General features: G+C 35.8%; 1 protein-coding gene across 12 annotated transcripts in view; it reads left to right on the top strand.

Annotated features, from left to right (window-relative positions):
- PPFIBP2 (PPFIA binding protein 2) overlaps nucleotides 1-13427 on the top strand; it is a 108798-nt gene that overhangs the window by 29940 nt on the left and 65431 nt on the right. For 8 of the 12 annotated variants that reach the window (XM_068945169.1, XM_068945170.1, XM_068945168.1 and 5 more), the window contains exon 3: nucleotides 3816-4030. In XM_068945169.1, the coding sequence (XP_068801270.1) occupies nucleotides 3816-4030 (215 nt within the window). Of the gene's footprint in view, nucleotides 1-3815; nucleotides 4031-13427 lie in introns of those variants that run through there. The other 4 variants (XM_068945182.1, XM_068945181.1, XM_068945180.1 and 1 more) reach the window with 1 other exon arrangement.

Genomic DNA, 13427 nt, shown 5'->3' with positions numbered 1-13427 from the left:
TACACCAGGGTAGGATTAGGGTGCTTTTTTCTTTTTCTTTTTTTTTTCCTGCTTTCTGGACTAGAAAACTCAGCTATGTTATGAATAGCTCTTTGTAAACATTGAAGGTTGAGTTGTCTGTTACCAGAAATCATATTCTTATATCTCAGCCAATTTAAGAGAAAAGACTGAGATAATCAAGATGAATGCAATGGAGCAGAAATTTAGTGTGAAGGAAAAGTGTGAGATCAGAAACAGTATCTACTGCTAAAAGTGATGAAAGACCTGTGAAAGATGAATGTGTATAATAGAAGCTGAGGAGAGTGGATTTTCCAAGTGGTAAGACTCACTAACTCTTTTTTTAGTGCTCTTTGTATAACTTACTTTCACAAGTTACAAATAATACTCTTTCCTGAATAGGTTATGTATTTGCCCAAAAGGAACTTTTCTTTGAAGCCATTCAGCTAATTGCAAGGAACTTGGAACTCAGAATGTGCTTGCATGGTCGGGGTACAGGAAATGTGTAACTTAAAGTTGTTTTCCTCTTTTTATTACTTTGTTATTCTTTCTAACATAAATATGCTATGCAGCGACTTCTAACCTCCTTCATCCGCTGTCTGGATGTGGAAGCCAAAATTGAGTTGCTTGAATTTTCTTTGTCCAGACCTCCCCCCCCCCCACCCCATTCTAAGGTGGACATTTGTGATGATTAATTGTATTCCAGTAGGACATTAGGAAACGATGGTGTTGAGTATTACATAAATATAATACAGAAGATTCCCCAGTGCCCTGTTTACCCTTGGAAAAATGAACTGGCTTGCTCAAGGTCATACACTGAGTCTTTTTAGCAGAGTTCAAAATTGCACTCATTTCTCCTGAGTATCTATAAAATTCTAGTGCCTGAACTGAATTCTTCCTCACTTCAGCTGCCTATAATAAGCAGACATAAACTAATTGCTGTTAAGGGTACAATATAATGGTAACAAGTAGCCACTGTTTGCACTGAGGCTTCTCTTTATATTTCATTTCGGAAGGATATCCAGATTCTTGCTGTTTAGTACTAAAACTTAATGTGCTTTGCAGAATGATAATGCAAAGACACAAAGAATTTGACATAAAGAATATTTACCTAAATATTTACTTCTATGTGCTTTTAGTTCTGTTTTTCAGGGTGTGGTGTTCTGTCCTTGAGGTGAACAATGTATGTCCTATTTAATATGAAATTACATGGAAAGCAAATTAAAGTAGTGAAATAGGAAGTTCTCTGAACTAAAATGCTGAGTGTAATTCTACATTTCGAGAGCACTTCCTTCTCTAATGCAAAGTGCCTTGGTTTGCCTTCATTTTCCCTTTCATCTAGGAGAATGAAAGAGGCTACAGTAGCAACCCACAGCAAACCAGGTTAAAAATAACTTCACAAAGAAAGACAGTGTATGCATGTATTTGATGGGGAAATAGGAAGGGTCATGTTCTCTTTAGTGATAACACTGAGATCTGTGGTTAGCTCTCATTCTGGGCAGGGAGTTTTGCTAGGGTTTTGTTGCTTTTGCTATATACTGTGGCCCCAATCCAGTAAAGCACTTTAAGGCCTTGCTTGATTCTAGGCATATATACAATCCTACTCCCTTGAAGTTGGTGAAGTTTTGCTCTGAGAGCTAGAATCTTCCATGCATTTCAGAATTATGCACTGTATTTGCCATGTGATGATCCAAAGAGAGCATAAATATGCTTGTTTATGTTTATTTTTTTTCCCCTAATAGTATCAGACAAATGGCATTCTGCTCCCATCACTGCCTGTTTTTAGAAATCTAAATACAAATCTTAAAGTACAGATTTTTTTTGTAATTTTTTCTTTCATGGATAGTAGTCTCTGAAAGATTTTAAATTATAAATGAAATCAAACCTTTCAATCTCTACTTCCTTCATTTAATTTTAATTAGTATTAATCAAAGAGATGTTTTTCTTTTCAAGATTTAATGGAGCTAGTGCATATGAGCGAGAATTTCAGGCGGTTCACCTATAAGATCATTACACCTGTATACATGTAAGAGAACAAAATAAACTGCTGTCTGTTCCTTTACTATTATTTGTTAAGAAAATACTTTGAAGTATCTTTATTGTCTCATGGAGGAGTTCATAAAATCCTGTTCTGTTTATGCTCAGAATGTGTGAATTGCAGTGTCACTGAATTTCCCTAGAGAATATCCATCTGTAGAAAGTTAAGCATTAACAAAATAAGAGACAAAGTATTATCTTGAATCAAAATCTGATTGAGAGGAGAAACAATATTAGGAATAAATGATCAGTTTTCATTCTGACTGAACGCTAACCTAGATGCAGAAGGTGTTCTGGTGTACTAAGACCTGCAATGTTAATGTTTTCATGAGTTGTGTTTACTAAGTAAGGTATCAGGCTATATGTAAAATAGTTAAGTTGGTTGGGTTCAAACATAATTTGTAGTGTCCAAACCATGGTAAATAAATAAACAGAGCAGACAAACACTGATTAATGCCAAGCAACATGCACTGAAAAGGAAACCTTAAATTACTCATACATCTGATTTTCAAATTAAATACTTCTGCTCAGGAAAAAGACTTTGCAAATAATTTTCTGTAGCTCAGTGATGATTTCTGTTCCTTTCACAACTACAGTCTAAGATGTAAACAATGTTAAACAGCTGGAGGAGTAAAATGAAAAATAATTCAGAGATTATTATAATTCCCTTGTATGGATAACCTTCTAAGGAATACTGTATGCAGTATGAGTCTATCGTACATCTATAAAGCTTGTTATAAAATGAAAGGATTCAGAGGAGGACAGGGAGAATGATGAAGCCTAGAAAATCTCGTACGGTCATATAAGGGTAAAAATTGAATTGTTTATACCAGAAAGAACAGGAAAGCATTCTCATGGGTAGGTGGGTACAAGCTATTATGTACATGAAGTGATGAATTTTAAATAAAAATGTAAAAATAGGTAGGACAAATAGTTTTCCACCTGACTAGTTCTTAAAGAAACAAATGGATATTAATGAAATCAGAGGTCTCAGATTCAGAACTGAGAAAAGATGGCACATTTTTACTGTTGTCTCACTGTATCTTTTTTCTTCTGGATACACTATTCAAAAGAGATAGTAGAATTTATATTATTTATAACTAAAATCTGTGATCTAGTGAGATATATGTCTGTTGCCACCTTATTGTTCTTGAGGAAATAATATTGTTACTGAAGGTTTTGACAGGGGAAAAGGTGTTGGTTTTGGGGGGTGGGATTTTTTCGTTTTGTATTTTAGAGAGCCAGCAAAGTGTGGTCAGCTGTCTTTATTGCTAACTTTGTTTTTTGTTCTTTATGGGTTTTCTTTTTAACCTGCTAAAGGTTACATTTTTTTCAATCCTGGTAACACAATCTATTTTCATCTAAGTTTTCTGTCAAAAAAACTGCCTAAGTCTTTCTTGCATTGCTTGAGAAATAGTGCTGTGTTCGGGGACTTCCAGCTATATATTTGAGAAGGTAGTGACATCTCATGGTAACCATGGAAAATTGCAGGTGATTTGTGGTAAGGTTTTGGTGTTGGTAGTTTAATCCATTGCAAGGATTGCTAGGTCAAAATTCTTTTTTAAATATACTTGTATATAACACACATCTCGCACTTAATTCTCAAGTGGTCATTAGTTATTTAGTGACTAACTCAAGTATTTCAAAGCCTTAAAAGAAGTACTGGTATTTGTCAGCTAGCATCTGAAGACCGCGTCTTGTAGTGTGTGGTTACCTATATGTTTGTCACTTCTAAAACAACTGTTTTAAATCATTATCTCTCTTGTTTTTACTTGTTTTAGGTACAAAGTCAGCTACAGATTATGCCAATGGTGGCTATGATACTGTGTCACCTGCTCCATCAGTATACTTGGGCACGCTTCAAATTTTGCATCTCTTGGAAGATCTAAAGATTGCATTGGAAATGTTAGAGGATCCTCAAGAGAAAGAAGCGTTGCGAAGTCAAATTCCAGGGGCCACAGCAATTTGTATACGGGAGTGGTTTGAAGAGAATCTGGTGAGTAGTTATATATAGCTTGCTTTTCCTTTATGCTTGTAAACAATATAAGTTCAAATATTTGATGCTTCAATTATTTTTATAATGACTGAAATCTACATCCTTAGAGAACTACCAGGGATATTGAGTATTCTTAACAAGCTGAGCATATTCTCATTTTACATGCTGATAACTAAAGCAGTACAGAGATAGAGGTGTAAGAAGGCAGTAGAAGATCTTATTTTTTGGTGGGTGAGGGAGAAGGTAGTAAGAAGGAAATTAAAAAAAAAAAAAAAAAAAAAGCTACCTTTTCTGGTGTTTTTTAGTGGTGGTGGTTTGGTTTGGTTGGGGGGCGGGGCTGGTCCTCCTTTCCTCGAGATAAACAGATTTTTAGATACAAAACTTTCAATTTTTAAAACACTGATTTGGAATATGGTGACACTGTCTGTTGAAGGGAGAAGTAGGAAAAAGATGAATGGTTCTCATATCCTTTTCCTTGCTACATTTCCTTTATCTTCACTATCAGTGTTTTGAATGTCCAGAGTATCCTGTACATCAGAGAAAGGTGGTAAACAGCAAAGCTTTAGCTTCTGAGTATTTCTATTGGATAGCTAGGGGAATAAACACTTGATCATCCATTGGAAAAGACTGAGGCTTATAGAGTTGAGGAACAGGTCAAATCTTCAGGTGGATCTTAAAAGGGACCCATTTGATGTAAAGGAACAGAACACTTCTCCCCACCAAGCTTACCATCACAAATGTGTAATGGTTTACTAAAGAGAAGTTACTTACCACTTTCTCAATTTCAGACAAGTTTTCTAGATGGAGGCTTTTTTTTTCCTGGCCTTGTTAATGAATACGTAATAGTGTCTATTACATAATTGTTAGCTTCTGGTTCAGTGTTTATCACCTACTGTAGCTGTCTTGTGCTTGTTGTATGCTAATATTGTTGGAAAGGTAGCTGCTTTTGTTTGAACTTCTCAACTGCTACCCTCTTGACATTCTCCCTGAAGTGCAGGTCTATGACTGGAAAGTCCTGTTTAGGACTGTATGAGAGAAAGGAATGGGAACTTGGTGCCAGTGTTGAAAGTGAGAGGTGGAGGCAAATGTTAAATTTTGATTTTCAGTATTAGATTCTGGGTCCAGATCCCGAGGCCAACTATTCCTGATTTCCTGCCTTAGTAATATGATGCCCTTTCCAAGGTCTGCAGTAGGTTAAAAAAAAAAAAATGTTTTCAATGCATAGAAGGTGTAATTTTTCACTGTGGTATTCATACCAAAGTTGACCCTGAGCTGCCAAGCTGAAGAGTTTAAATCTGGTGGTCTGGCTTTTGTCTCTTTAATTGTGGCAATATTAAGTAAGCTAGCTTTTCAGCTCTGCAAGGTAGGTAACGCTTGATATTTTGACTCCTTTGACTCTTTCTTTCATATTAATCTATATATGCATGCTGCTTCTTTTTCATTAGACACCAGCCAAAACAGAAAACACAGTTTCCTTTAAGGCTCCAAAAGCCTCATCTACTGCATCACGAGTAGTATTCATCTTACAAAGCAATTGGGCAATCTCTGTTTAGAACCAACAGAATAGGGAGACTGGTGGTATACTTTCTCTTGTGCAGTATGTTGAGATTACAGAAAACAACTTCTTAGTATTTTTCACTGTTCTCTGTTAATAAATTCTGTACTTTCTTAAAGAAAGGACTTATGTACACTGGGAAATTATGCATAGTAGATGTAACTTTTAGTGTAAAATGGCTAGTAATCTATGTATTTGCATCTCCAACTTAGTGCATGGATCAGTCTTTTTTTTTTTTTTTTTTAGACTACTTGTGAGCGTACACTCAGCTTCTATAGGTTGCAAATTTCTAAGAGCTTTTTCCACTGACAAGCAGCAGTTTAACTCAGACACTGAGAAGCAACCTCATCAAATTCAGCTCAGTTAGTGAAATGGAACATGAATTTCATAGTTATGTCTCAGCTGAGAACTCCTTGCTTCCAAGACAGCTGTGAAACCTAAGGCATTGATTGCAAAGGACTTTGATCATTTTAGTTGCCATGATATGTGAAAAAGTATAGTCAAGCTAGTAAGCAATAAAGAATAAGAATTTTAAGTTCAATTAATACATTCACTTTGGAAGCCTCAAACAAATTTGGTCAGTACAGTCTATGTAATGTTGGAATGTCACAGGGAAAAATTACTCAATTCACGCAATTTAAATGAATCAGGAATGAAGCAGTTTGATTTATTAAAGATGCACGATTAACACAATCAGTGAATTACATATTTAGGATCAACATTAGCAATGCAACAGATAAAACAGAATATTAGATGCTGATGAGATTTTTAGGAACATTTGCGAAATTTTAAATATAGTTCTGTAACTCATTCCAAAAAGTTTTAAGCACAGGCACGCATACACATTCAGTTACATGCACGCATCCTGTCCCTAGTAGGCAGCATGGTTCACAGGCATGCACAGCCCTCTCTGTGGGATGTGGGCTCCCTTATTTACATATAGTTCCTTTTGGACATGAGTGCTCTGGCTTCTGTGTATACCATGAAGTTCCCTACAATCTACTAACCCATACACTGGCGAGCAGGCACCTCACAAGTATACATGTGCGCATCTGAAGTGTGGGTCCCTACTTGTTGCATCTGGTAACTGTCAGGCTACTCAGAGTCCAACAGGGAGGATGCTCTGTCAGATATAAACAGAGGTTGCAGTGCTAGTGGGGCAGTTTCTGGCAGTGCCAGAACAGGTTTTGACTGTTGCTCTGTTACTCTTATCTCTTCCCTGTCATCCTTATATTTTTTTATACTTCTTTTATACTTCCTTTCAAGATGACGACTTCTTTATTTCTGAAGACTCTCTGTAATTCCCTGACTACTGTTTAATCCAGCTCATGACAGTGTCCTATTTAACAAGATCAGTCATTTAACATGAGGCAAACACCTACAGTTTTGGGTGTTCCACTCACCCATACTGTTTACACTCACATTCCTATTTTAACAGCTATTGTTATCCAGGCACTTTTGCCAAGGGTGGGCAGTACAGGCACCCCCACATTGGAAGAACATGCATTAGATTTTAAAAAACTAACAAAACACTCCAGTGGAGTTTGCCACTAAGTGTCTCTTCTAAGCATTCTCTTTAGATTGGAGGGTGATGTGGAGGCAGTACAGAGATTTGTAATATGTTCTATTTGTTCCCAGCCTATTCTGACTAGGAATACCTTAGAAACTAAAGATACAAATGACAACCTGGCATTTATTTTAAAAGCAGATAAGCATACCCTTTCAAAAAAGGGGAGAGTGTTTTTTTTATGATCCTATTTCACTTAAATGAATGCTTGAAAATTGTATTAAAAATTATTGCAGCTTCCCCACTTAATCAGGAGTACAAGAACATGCTACCTTATTTGAAATGTAGTGAATTTGTGTTTTGCTGCCTGGCTTCTAATTAGAAAAACAGACAGTTTATCTTTGTAAAACTCTCTCCTGAGGTATGTGTATGAAGGGGATGGGGGTAACTAAAATGGTCACACAACTTTCTTAAAAGGAACATCACATAAAGCAGAATTTTGGGTTTATACAAAATACAGGGGTGTATTAGGAAAAAGAGTCTGATAACATTTCCAATTGCTTGCATGTATCTTGCATTAAGTTTTTTGCAGAGAGCTAACATGAATGGCTTTATAGTCCTTTTATTGTTAAATATCTCTGAGTAAGAGTCTTAATCTTTCTGTAAAGGGCTTACTGATGTAAGCTTTAAAAAATATTTAGAACTGCTTGTGTGGACAGAACTCTTTCTTAGTAGAGGTATTGGTAACATCGCATATAGTACATTTTGTGCATTTAGGAAAAAAAAAGAGATGAAGGAACTGCATCAGAAAGTTTTTTTTGTTGTTTTTTTTTTTTTTAACTGGATACAGACTTCCCACCTCCAGGTCACAAGTTCAAGTGTGGCTTGTGTTGGCAGTGACTGAACCTGCTACCGTATGTTGGTTTTTCTGGGAACCTGCAGACTGGGGACTGAGAAAGGTGATCCCGAACTAATTCCTACCAGATAGTTTTAAACAATAGTATTTCTCAGCTAGTACTTTGGTTTAAGCAGAATTATGGAATAGAAATCCCAATCATTTTCTTGTGCGCTCGTTCTGCATTAGCAATCGTCATAACCTGATTCAGTCCTGAAAGCTCTTTGAGACAGAGTGTAGCTATCCCCACCAGTTCTATTTGTGAAACCCAAAAGTAGTGCATATTGTAGATTAGAAAATGGAAAGTGGCTCCATCTTCTTCGTATTGTTGGCTTTTAGTGGAGTATCATCTAGGAAATAGGGCTCAATTGTACTAGAGTAGGACAAATGCATACTGCAAAAAATAGCCCCTCAGTGTTATAATTCAAGTAGCTTTGCAGCTTTGACAACTGCCACTAAGTGTGCTGAACCACAGCTGGGGCTTAAATAAGGCTATGGAGCTTAGCCTTTCTGTCAGCTTTGAGACGCATTGGCGTATTTACTGATCAACTGGGAAGCTTCTGTGATGATTATACATTACTATAGCTGGTCTGACTAGAGTCTTACCTTCTCTCACTTCTGCAGATTGGTACCTTTAACAAGTATGAAATGTCACCATGTTGTGAGCATGGTTGTTTTTGTTTTTTAACAATTCTAACTATTACATTTTTGGCCTGTCTGCTGCAGGTGTGAATACCAAAGGTGTGAGAAAATTTAGATGTACCTAGGGTGTGAAAACTTAAGACTTTTTTTTATACCTGATACTACCTTGCTTCCCCTTTTGCGAGTGTCTGCTTTATTCCTTTTTTATGGCAGCATTGGTTGTGGTTTGGTATTGCAGGTGCAGTTGGATTTTATACTTTCTGTGTAAAAATCTCATGAAGGAAAGGCACACCATTTGTGGAAATAAAGGCTTGGCTTAGCTTGAAAGTTTGAGAAACTCGTGCCACAAGGGTCCTTGTTGAATTTCTATGGTCTGGGATCTGTGAACATCATGTTCTTGAGTTTACAGTATAACTAGGCACAACAAGCTGGCTGCCACTGTCTCTAAGTGTAAAATGTCATATACTGTGAGATAGATGCAGCAGATATGACATCAACATTAAATCTAGAAAGATTCTTGCAATGTATAATAGAATGAGGGTTTAGCAATTTCTGTAATTTAGAAAAGCACAAATGTTTTGACAAAGCTAAAATGCAATAAAGCTGTTAAGAACTAGATAAAAAAGTTGTGCCTAGAAGTGAAATGTTCACATACTTTCTGTTTGGAAATTCTTTGGCCTTGAAAACTGAACAAAAAGACCTGCGGATTATCACGGAGACTTCATATAAAACAATTTTGAGTACAGTTTCACAGCTTCTCATTAAATATTTTAGTACTGCTACTGACTACATATCACAAAGGAGGCAGCAATTTCAGCATTAAAAATTAACTATTGCTGTGACCAATGGCTGTGTTTGACTAGGTGAGCTAGGAGAATAATATATTTAGTTACAGTTTCATTTCATAACTCTGAAATTCTAAATCATTAATTCATTTCTTTATTCTATGCATCTGTATGGAACCTTTTCCTAAGTAAGGAGGACCATAAAGTTATAAAAAAACAAGTGCTCCTAAATAGTTTTAAACATGAGTGAAAGTCTCACTTCCAGGATTACAAAGCATGATCTTCCCTTGTTCCACAAAAGTGGAACTTTTGTGTTTAGTTTAAGCCACTTCACCATATTGTTTTACATAGTGACCCTTACAATGCTGATTCTTGAAAACTCATGAGTATTTTCCTATTTTTTGTTTGTTTGTTTTCTGGGAAGCTTGATTCTGAAAATTTTTCTAAATGTTCTAAATTAGAAAATGCAGGAAGGGGAGAAGAGAGGGAGTAGTGGTAGTAGAGGTAATTTCCTAGAGTAATGTGATTTGCCTTATGTTATATGCAGTACTTGTCTCATTTCATACTCTGTATTTCTGTTGTGGTAAAGATGAACTTCTTAGCAGGAAGTATAGAATACATTTCTTAGTCTTAATTGCCATTTATCCATGATTAATTTTCGGAAGAGAGTGTTTCCATTGTGAGTTAAAATGCAGAAGTACTTTTTCCTATTGTCTTCCCTGGGGATTGGATTAAAACAGTAAGCCTCAATACCAAGTCAGAATTCTGTTGTAGAGTTTGTGAAGTTTTGAAATGACCTCAAAACTCCAATTTAAACATATGTTTAAGTGCTCTGCTGAAACATGATCACCAGTCTCTTTACTATGCTTTTGTCTAAGATTCATTTTACAGACCTATCTGTCTAGAGCATAGGCAGAAAATGATTACTTTATAGACCACTTGAATATTTGAACAAATGCTTTTATAAAGGTGGAATGTAATATTAGCATCTTTTCCTAGTAAAAAAAATCAAACTTACTTGCATACAAATAACTGTTTAAAAAAGCCTTTAGAAGTTATCTATAAATATTTAATTTGAATGTAAGATATTGCTGACAAAATCAGAAGTATTAAATGCACGTATCAGTAGAATTTTTCAGCAACAGCTGAATGTGAAGAGAATATATTCTGGGTAACACCAATTGAAGTTATTATATTTATCTGCTGGAAGATATATGACTGTGGAACTCGACCGTTGAGAGTCATGATGGAACTATATTTAGCTGAATCTTCCCATTACCAAGTGGTATTAACACATGTTAAATTGAAAAATGACCTGCAGAGTATCTTTGGGACAGCGTGGGAAGGCCTTCATTCCATATGCATTCATGTTTATTTTTGCCGACTTGAAACATTAGATGGATGTGTTTTCTGAGCGGTTGTCTGAGTCATAAGTTGTATGGTCCAGTCCTCTGCTGTGCTCCAGCTCCTTTACACTGACCTGATGATGCAGGGAAGCCCTGAACTGGAAGATGTACTCCTTTCAAGGTTCCCCAGGCACGTTAGAGCAATTCCCAGCATACAAGAAGCAGCAGAGGAAGTGTCCATTATATGTGCAACTATTTGTGCATAGAGATTTCTTTGGAGCCAGTGGAAGGGAGGTGCACACAGCTTGCATGGAACAGCTCTAGTTAGGAATTTGTTATCTAAACTGGCTACAATTTTTTTTAATATTCTGTGATTGCTTTTTCTGGGATTCAGCCTCATCAGCTCTGACTGTGACTGCTCACTGTGACTGCTGTTTAGCAGAGGTAGGAAAGTCTCCTCTGTGCAAAGAACTAAAGCAAGCTTAGAATAGTTTTGCAATGAGTAGGGCTAGTTAAATCTCTTTCTTAAAATAACACAGTGAGATTGGTTTTCTGCATTTTCTTGCACCCATGTAATGGCCAGTAGTGCTTACCAGAGCCACCTTTCAACTACAGTGATGTAATGACTACAGAAGTGATTAAACAGGACTGTGTGTTGCGGCCATAATAGGCTTAGGGTGTGCATAGCAGAAGTGTGACGTTCCTGTTATGGTAGCAGGGACTTTACATTTACATATTAAGTTTTCCAAGATTTCAAGATAGTCTAGTGACATACTGTGAAGCTGTAGTCCCTGGGGGCAATCCTCAGTATGATGCTGTAAATCCTACAGGGACTGTCTGCACTTTGGTATTGTCAGAGGCACTAGAAGATTACTCTGTATGGTTTCAGGAAGCAGTGATTATATATGGAAATTGCATGTTAGCCTTCAAAAGGATAAATATGATTTCTCCAGCTTCACTTATCCAAGACTCTTTCAGCTATTGACTTCAGTGTCTTTCTTCCTTTTGCAATAAGTGGCTGAGTAACACAAAAGTCCCTTTCTCTTTTTGTGCTTAATGCTATGTAAGGTGACTGTTTTTTATTTCACATTATATTTTGTCATTACAGTTTCCAACTCCATTGCTTTCCATTGATTAAATGATACACTGCGTTAATTTAACAAATATTGGTATATAAATGTAATTACTATGATCTCTCTCTCTCTCTCTGTGTATATATATATGTATGTATGTTTTTTTTTTTAATTGCACCAACAGGAAATGTGTGAAAATGCTTTCCATAAAGTAATTAACAGGGGATTGGTAAGAAATAATTTATTTCACTAAACCATGATACTAACAAATCAGATAGAAAGGTAACAGGCCCTGTAAAGAGGGGAAGAAGCAAAATTTTCACTTCAAAACTGCTGTATTGATTTAGAGGTATTATTTGAATGTTAGAGGAAGGGTATAAACTTGAAGTATTTCTATGTATAGCCTTCACTTAGATTTCACAGAATTTGGGTAGGTTGACCTTGGTCATTTGCAAAATATAGTCAGTGATGTCAAAGATAGCAGGAATGTAATGCACAACAAAATTATTCCGTGCTCTTTTGGATAATGCACTGATAACAGTGATAAATGTAGTTAGCTATATTTAGTTAAAATACATTTTTAGGTTTTATGATCTTTCAAAAAAAAATACTTTAGAAAATAGCTTACAATCTGACATGTTACTCTGTAAGTAGATGAGCATGTGTTTAATTTCACTGAAATAATGAAATGCTTAAGGAAAAAAAATGAAGTTATTTGTACATTGGTTAGCAGGAATAAGGACTAGCAAATGTTTGTCCGAAGCTTATTCTGTTTTTTCGTGATTTTTCCATTTTTGAAATTTAAAAAATAAAACTTCATCTGTGTCATACTGGGGAGAGATGAAATGTTATCTGATAATGTTGATGTATGTGCAGTTGTTGGTAAGTATGCTCTTTCACACATTTCAGACACTGACTTACTGCATATTTAATAATTTCAGCAGTGCATTGAAACCTTTCAGACTGAAAACTAGACCTGAATTACTGTAATGTATTGTATGGCAGAATTTAAATATGTTTCTTTTAAATATTTTCCAACTGGCTCTTTACATACCAGTGTACCTTTTCCTTGCCTACAGCAAATCCTTTTTTTTTTTTTTTTTGAAGGCTGGGGGAGGGTCAGTGATTTCTATTGTTCAATTAAATAGAAAATATTATTTAGTTTTTATGCATAAAACATGATATTCAAGTTTATTACAACCTACACTTCTCCTAAATAAGTTTCATATAGAAAATCATAGCTCCTCTAGAGCTTGGGCCAAAGAAGTATTTCAGCATATGGCAAAGAATGTTTGAAACTGTCAAGAATGTGCAAATGTCTGTGAATGAACTAATAAATAGTCACTTAATCTAAGTATTAGTAATAATTTCTTTATGCAAGCCAAGGAAAGGGAGCTAATTATCCCTTGAGCAATATGCAGAAAAGGATAGAGATATGTGGTATCATAGAGCCTGCACATGGAAATGAACTGAAAAATGTCTGCATGAGTTTGAAGTATTAGGGTTGAAGGGTGTTTGTTTCTTTTTGTTTCTTTTTATCTTTTCTCCAAAATATGCAATAAGAATGGAGGCTAATCATGCTGGCATGGAAATA

The sequence above is a fragment of the Struthio camelus genome, chromosome 5, assembly GCF_040807025.1.
Source record: "Struthio camelus isolate bStrCam1 chromosome 5, bStrCam1.hap1, whole genome shotgun sequence".
Taxonomy (NCBI): Eukaryota; Metazoa; Chordata; class Aves; order Struthioniformes; family Struthionidae; genus Struthio; species Struthio camelus.
Note: the sequence above shows the minus strand (reverse complement) of the source record. Positions and strands in the feature narration are given on the sequence as shown.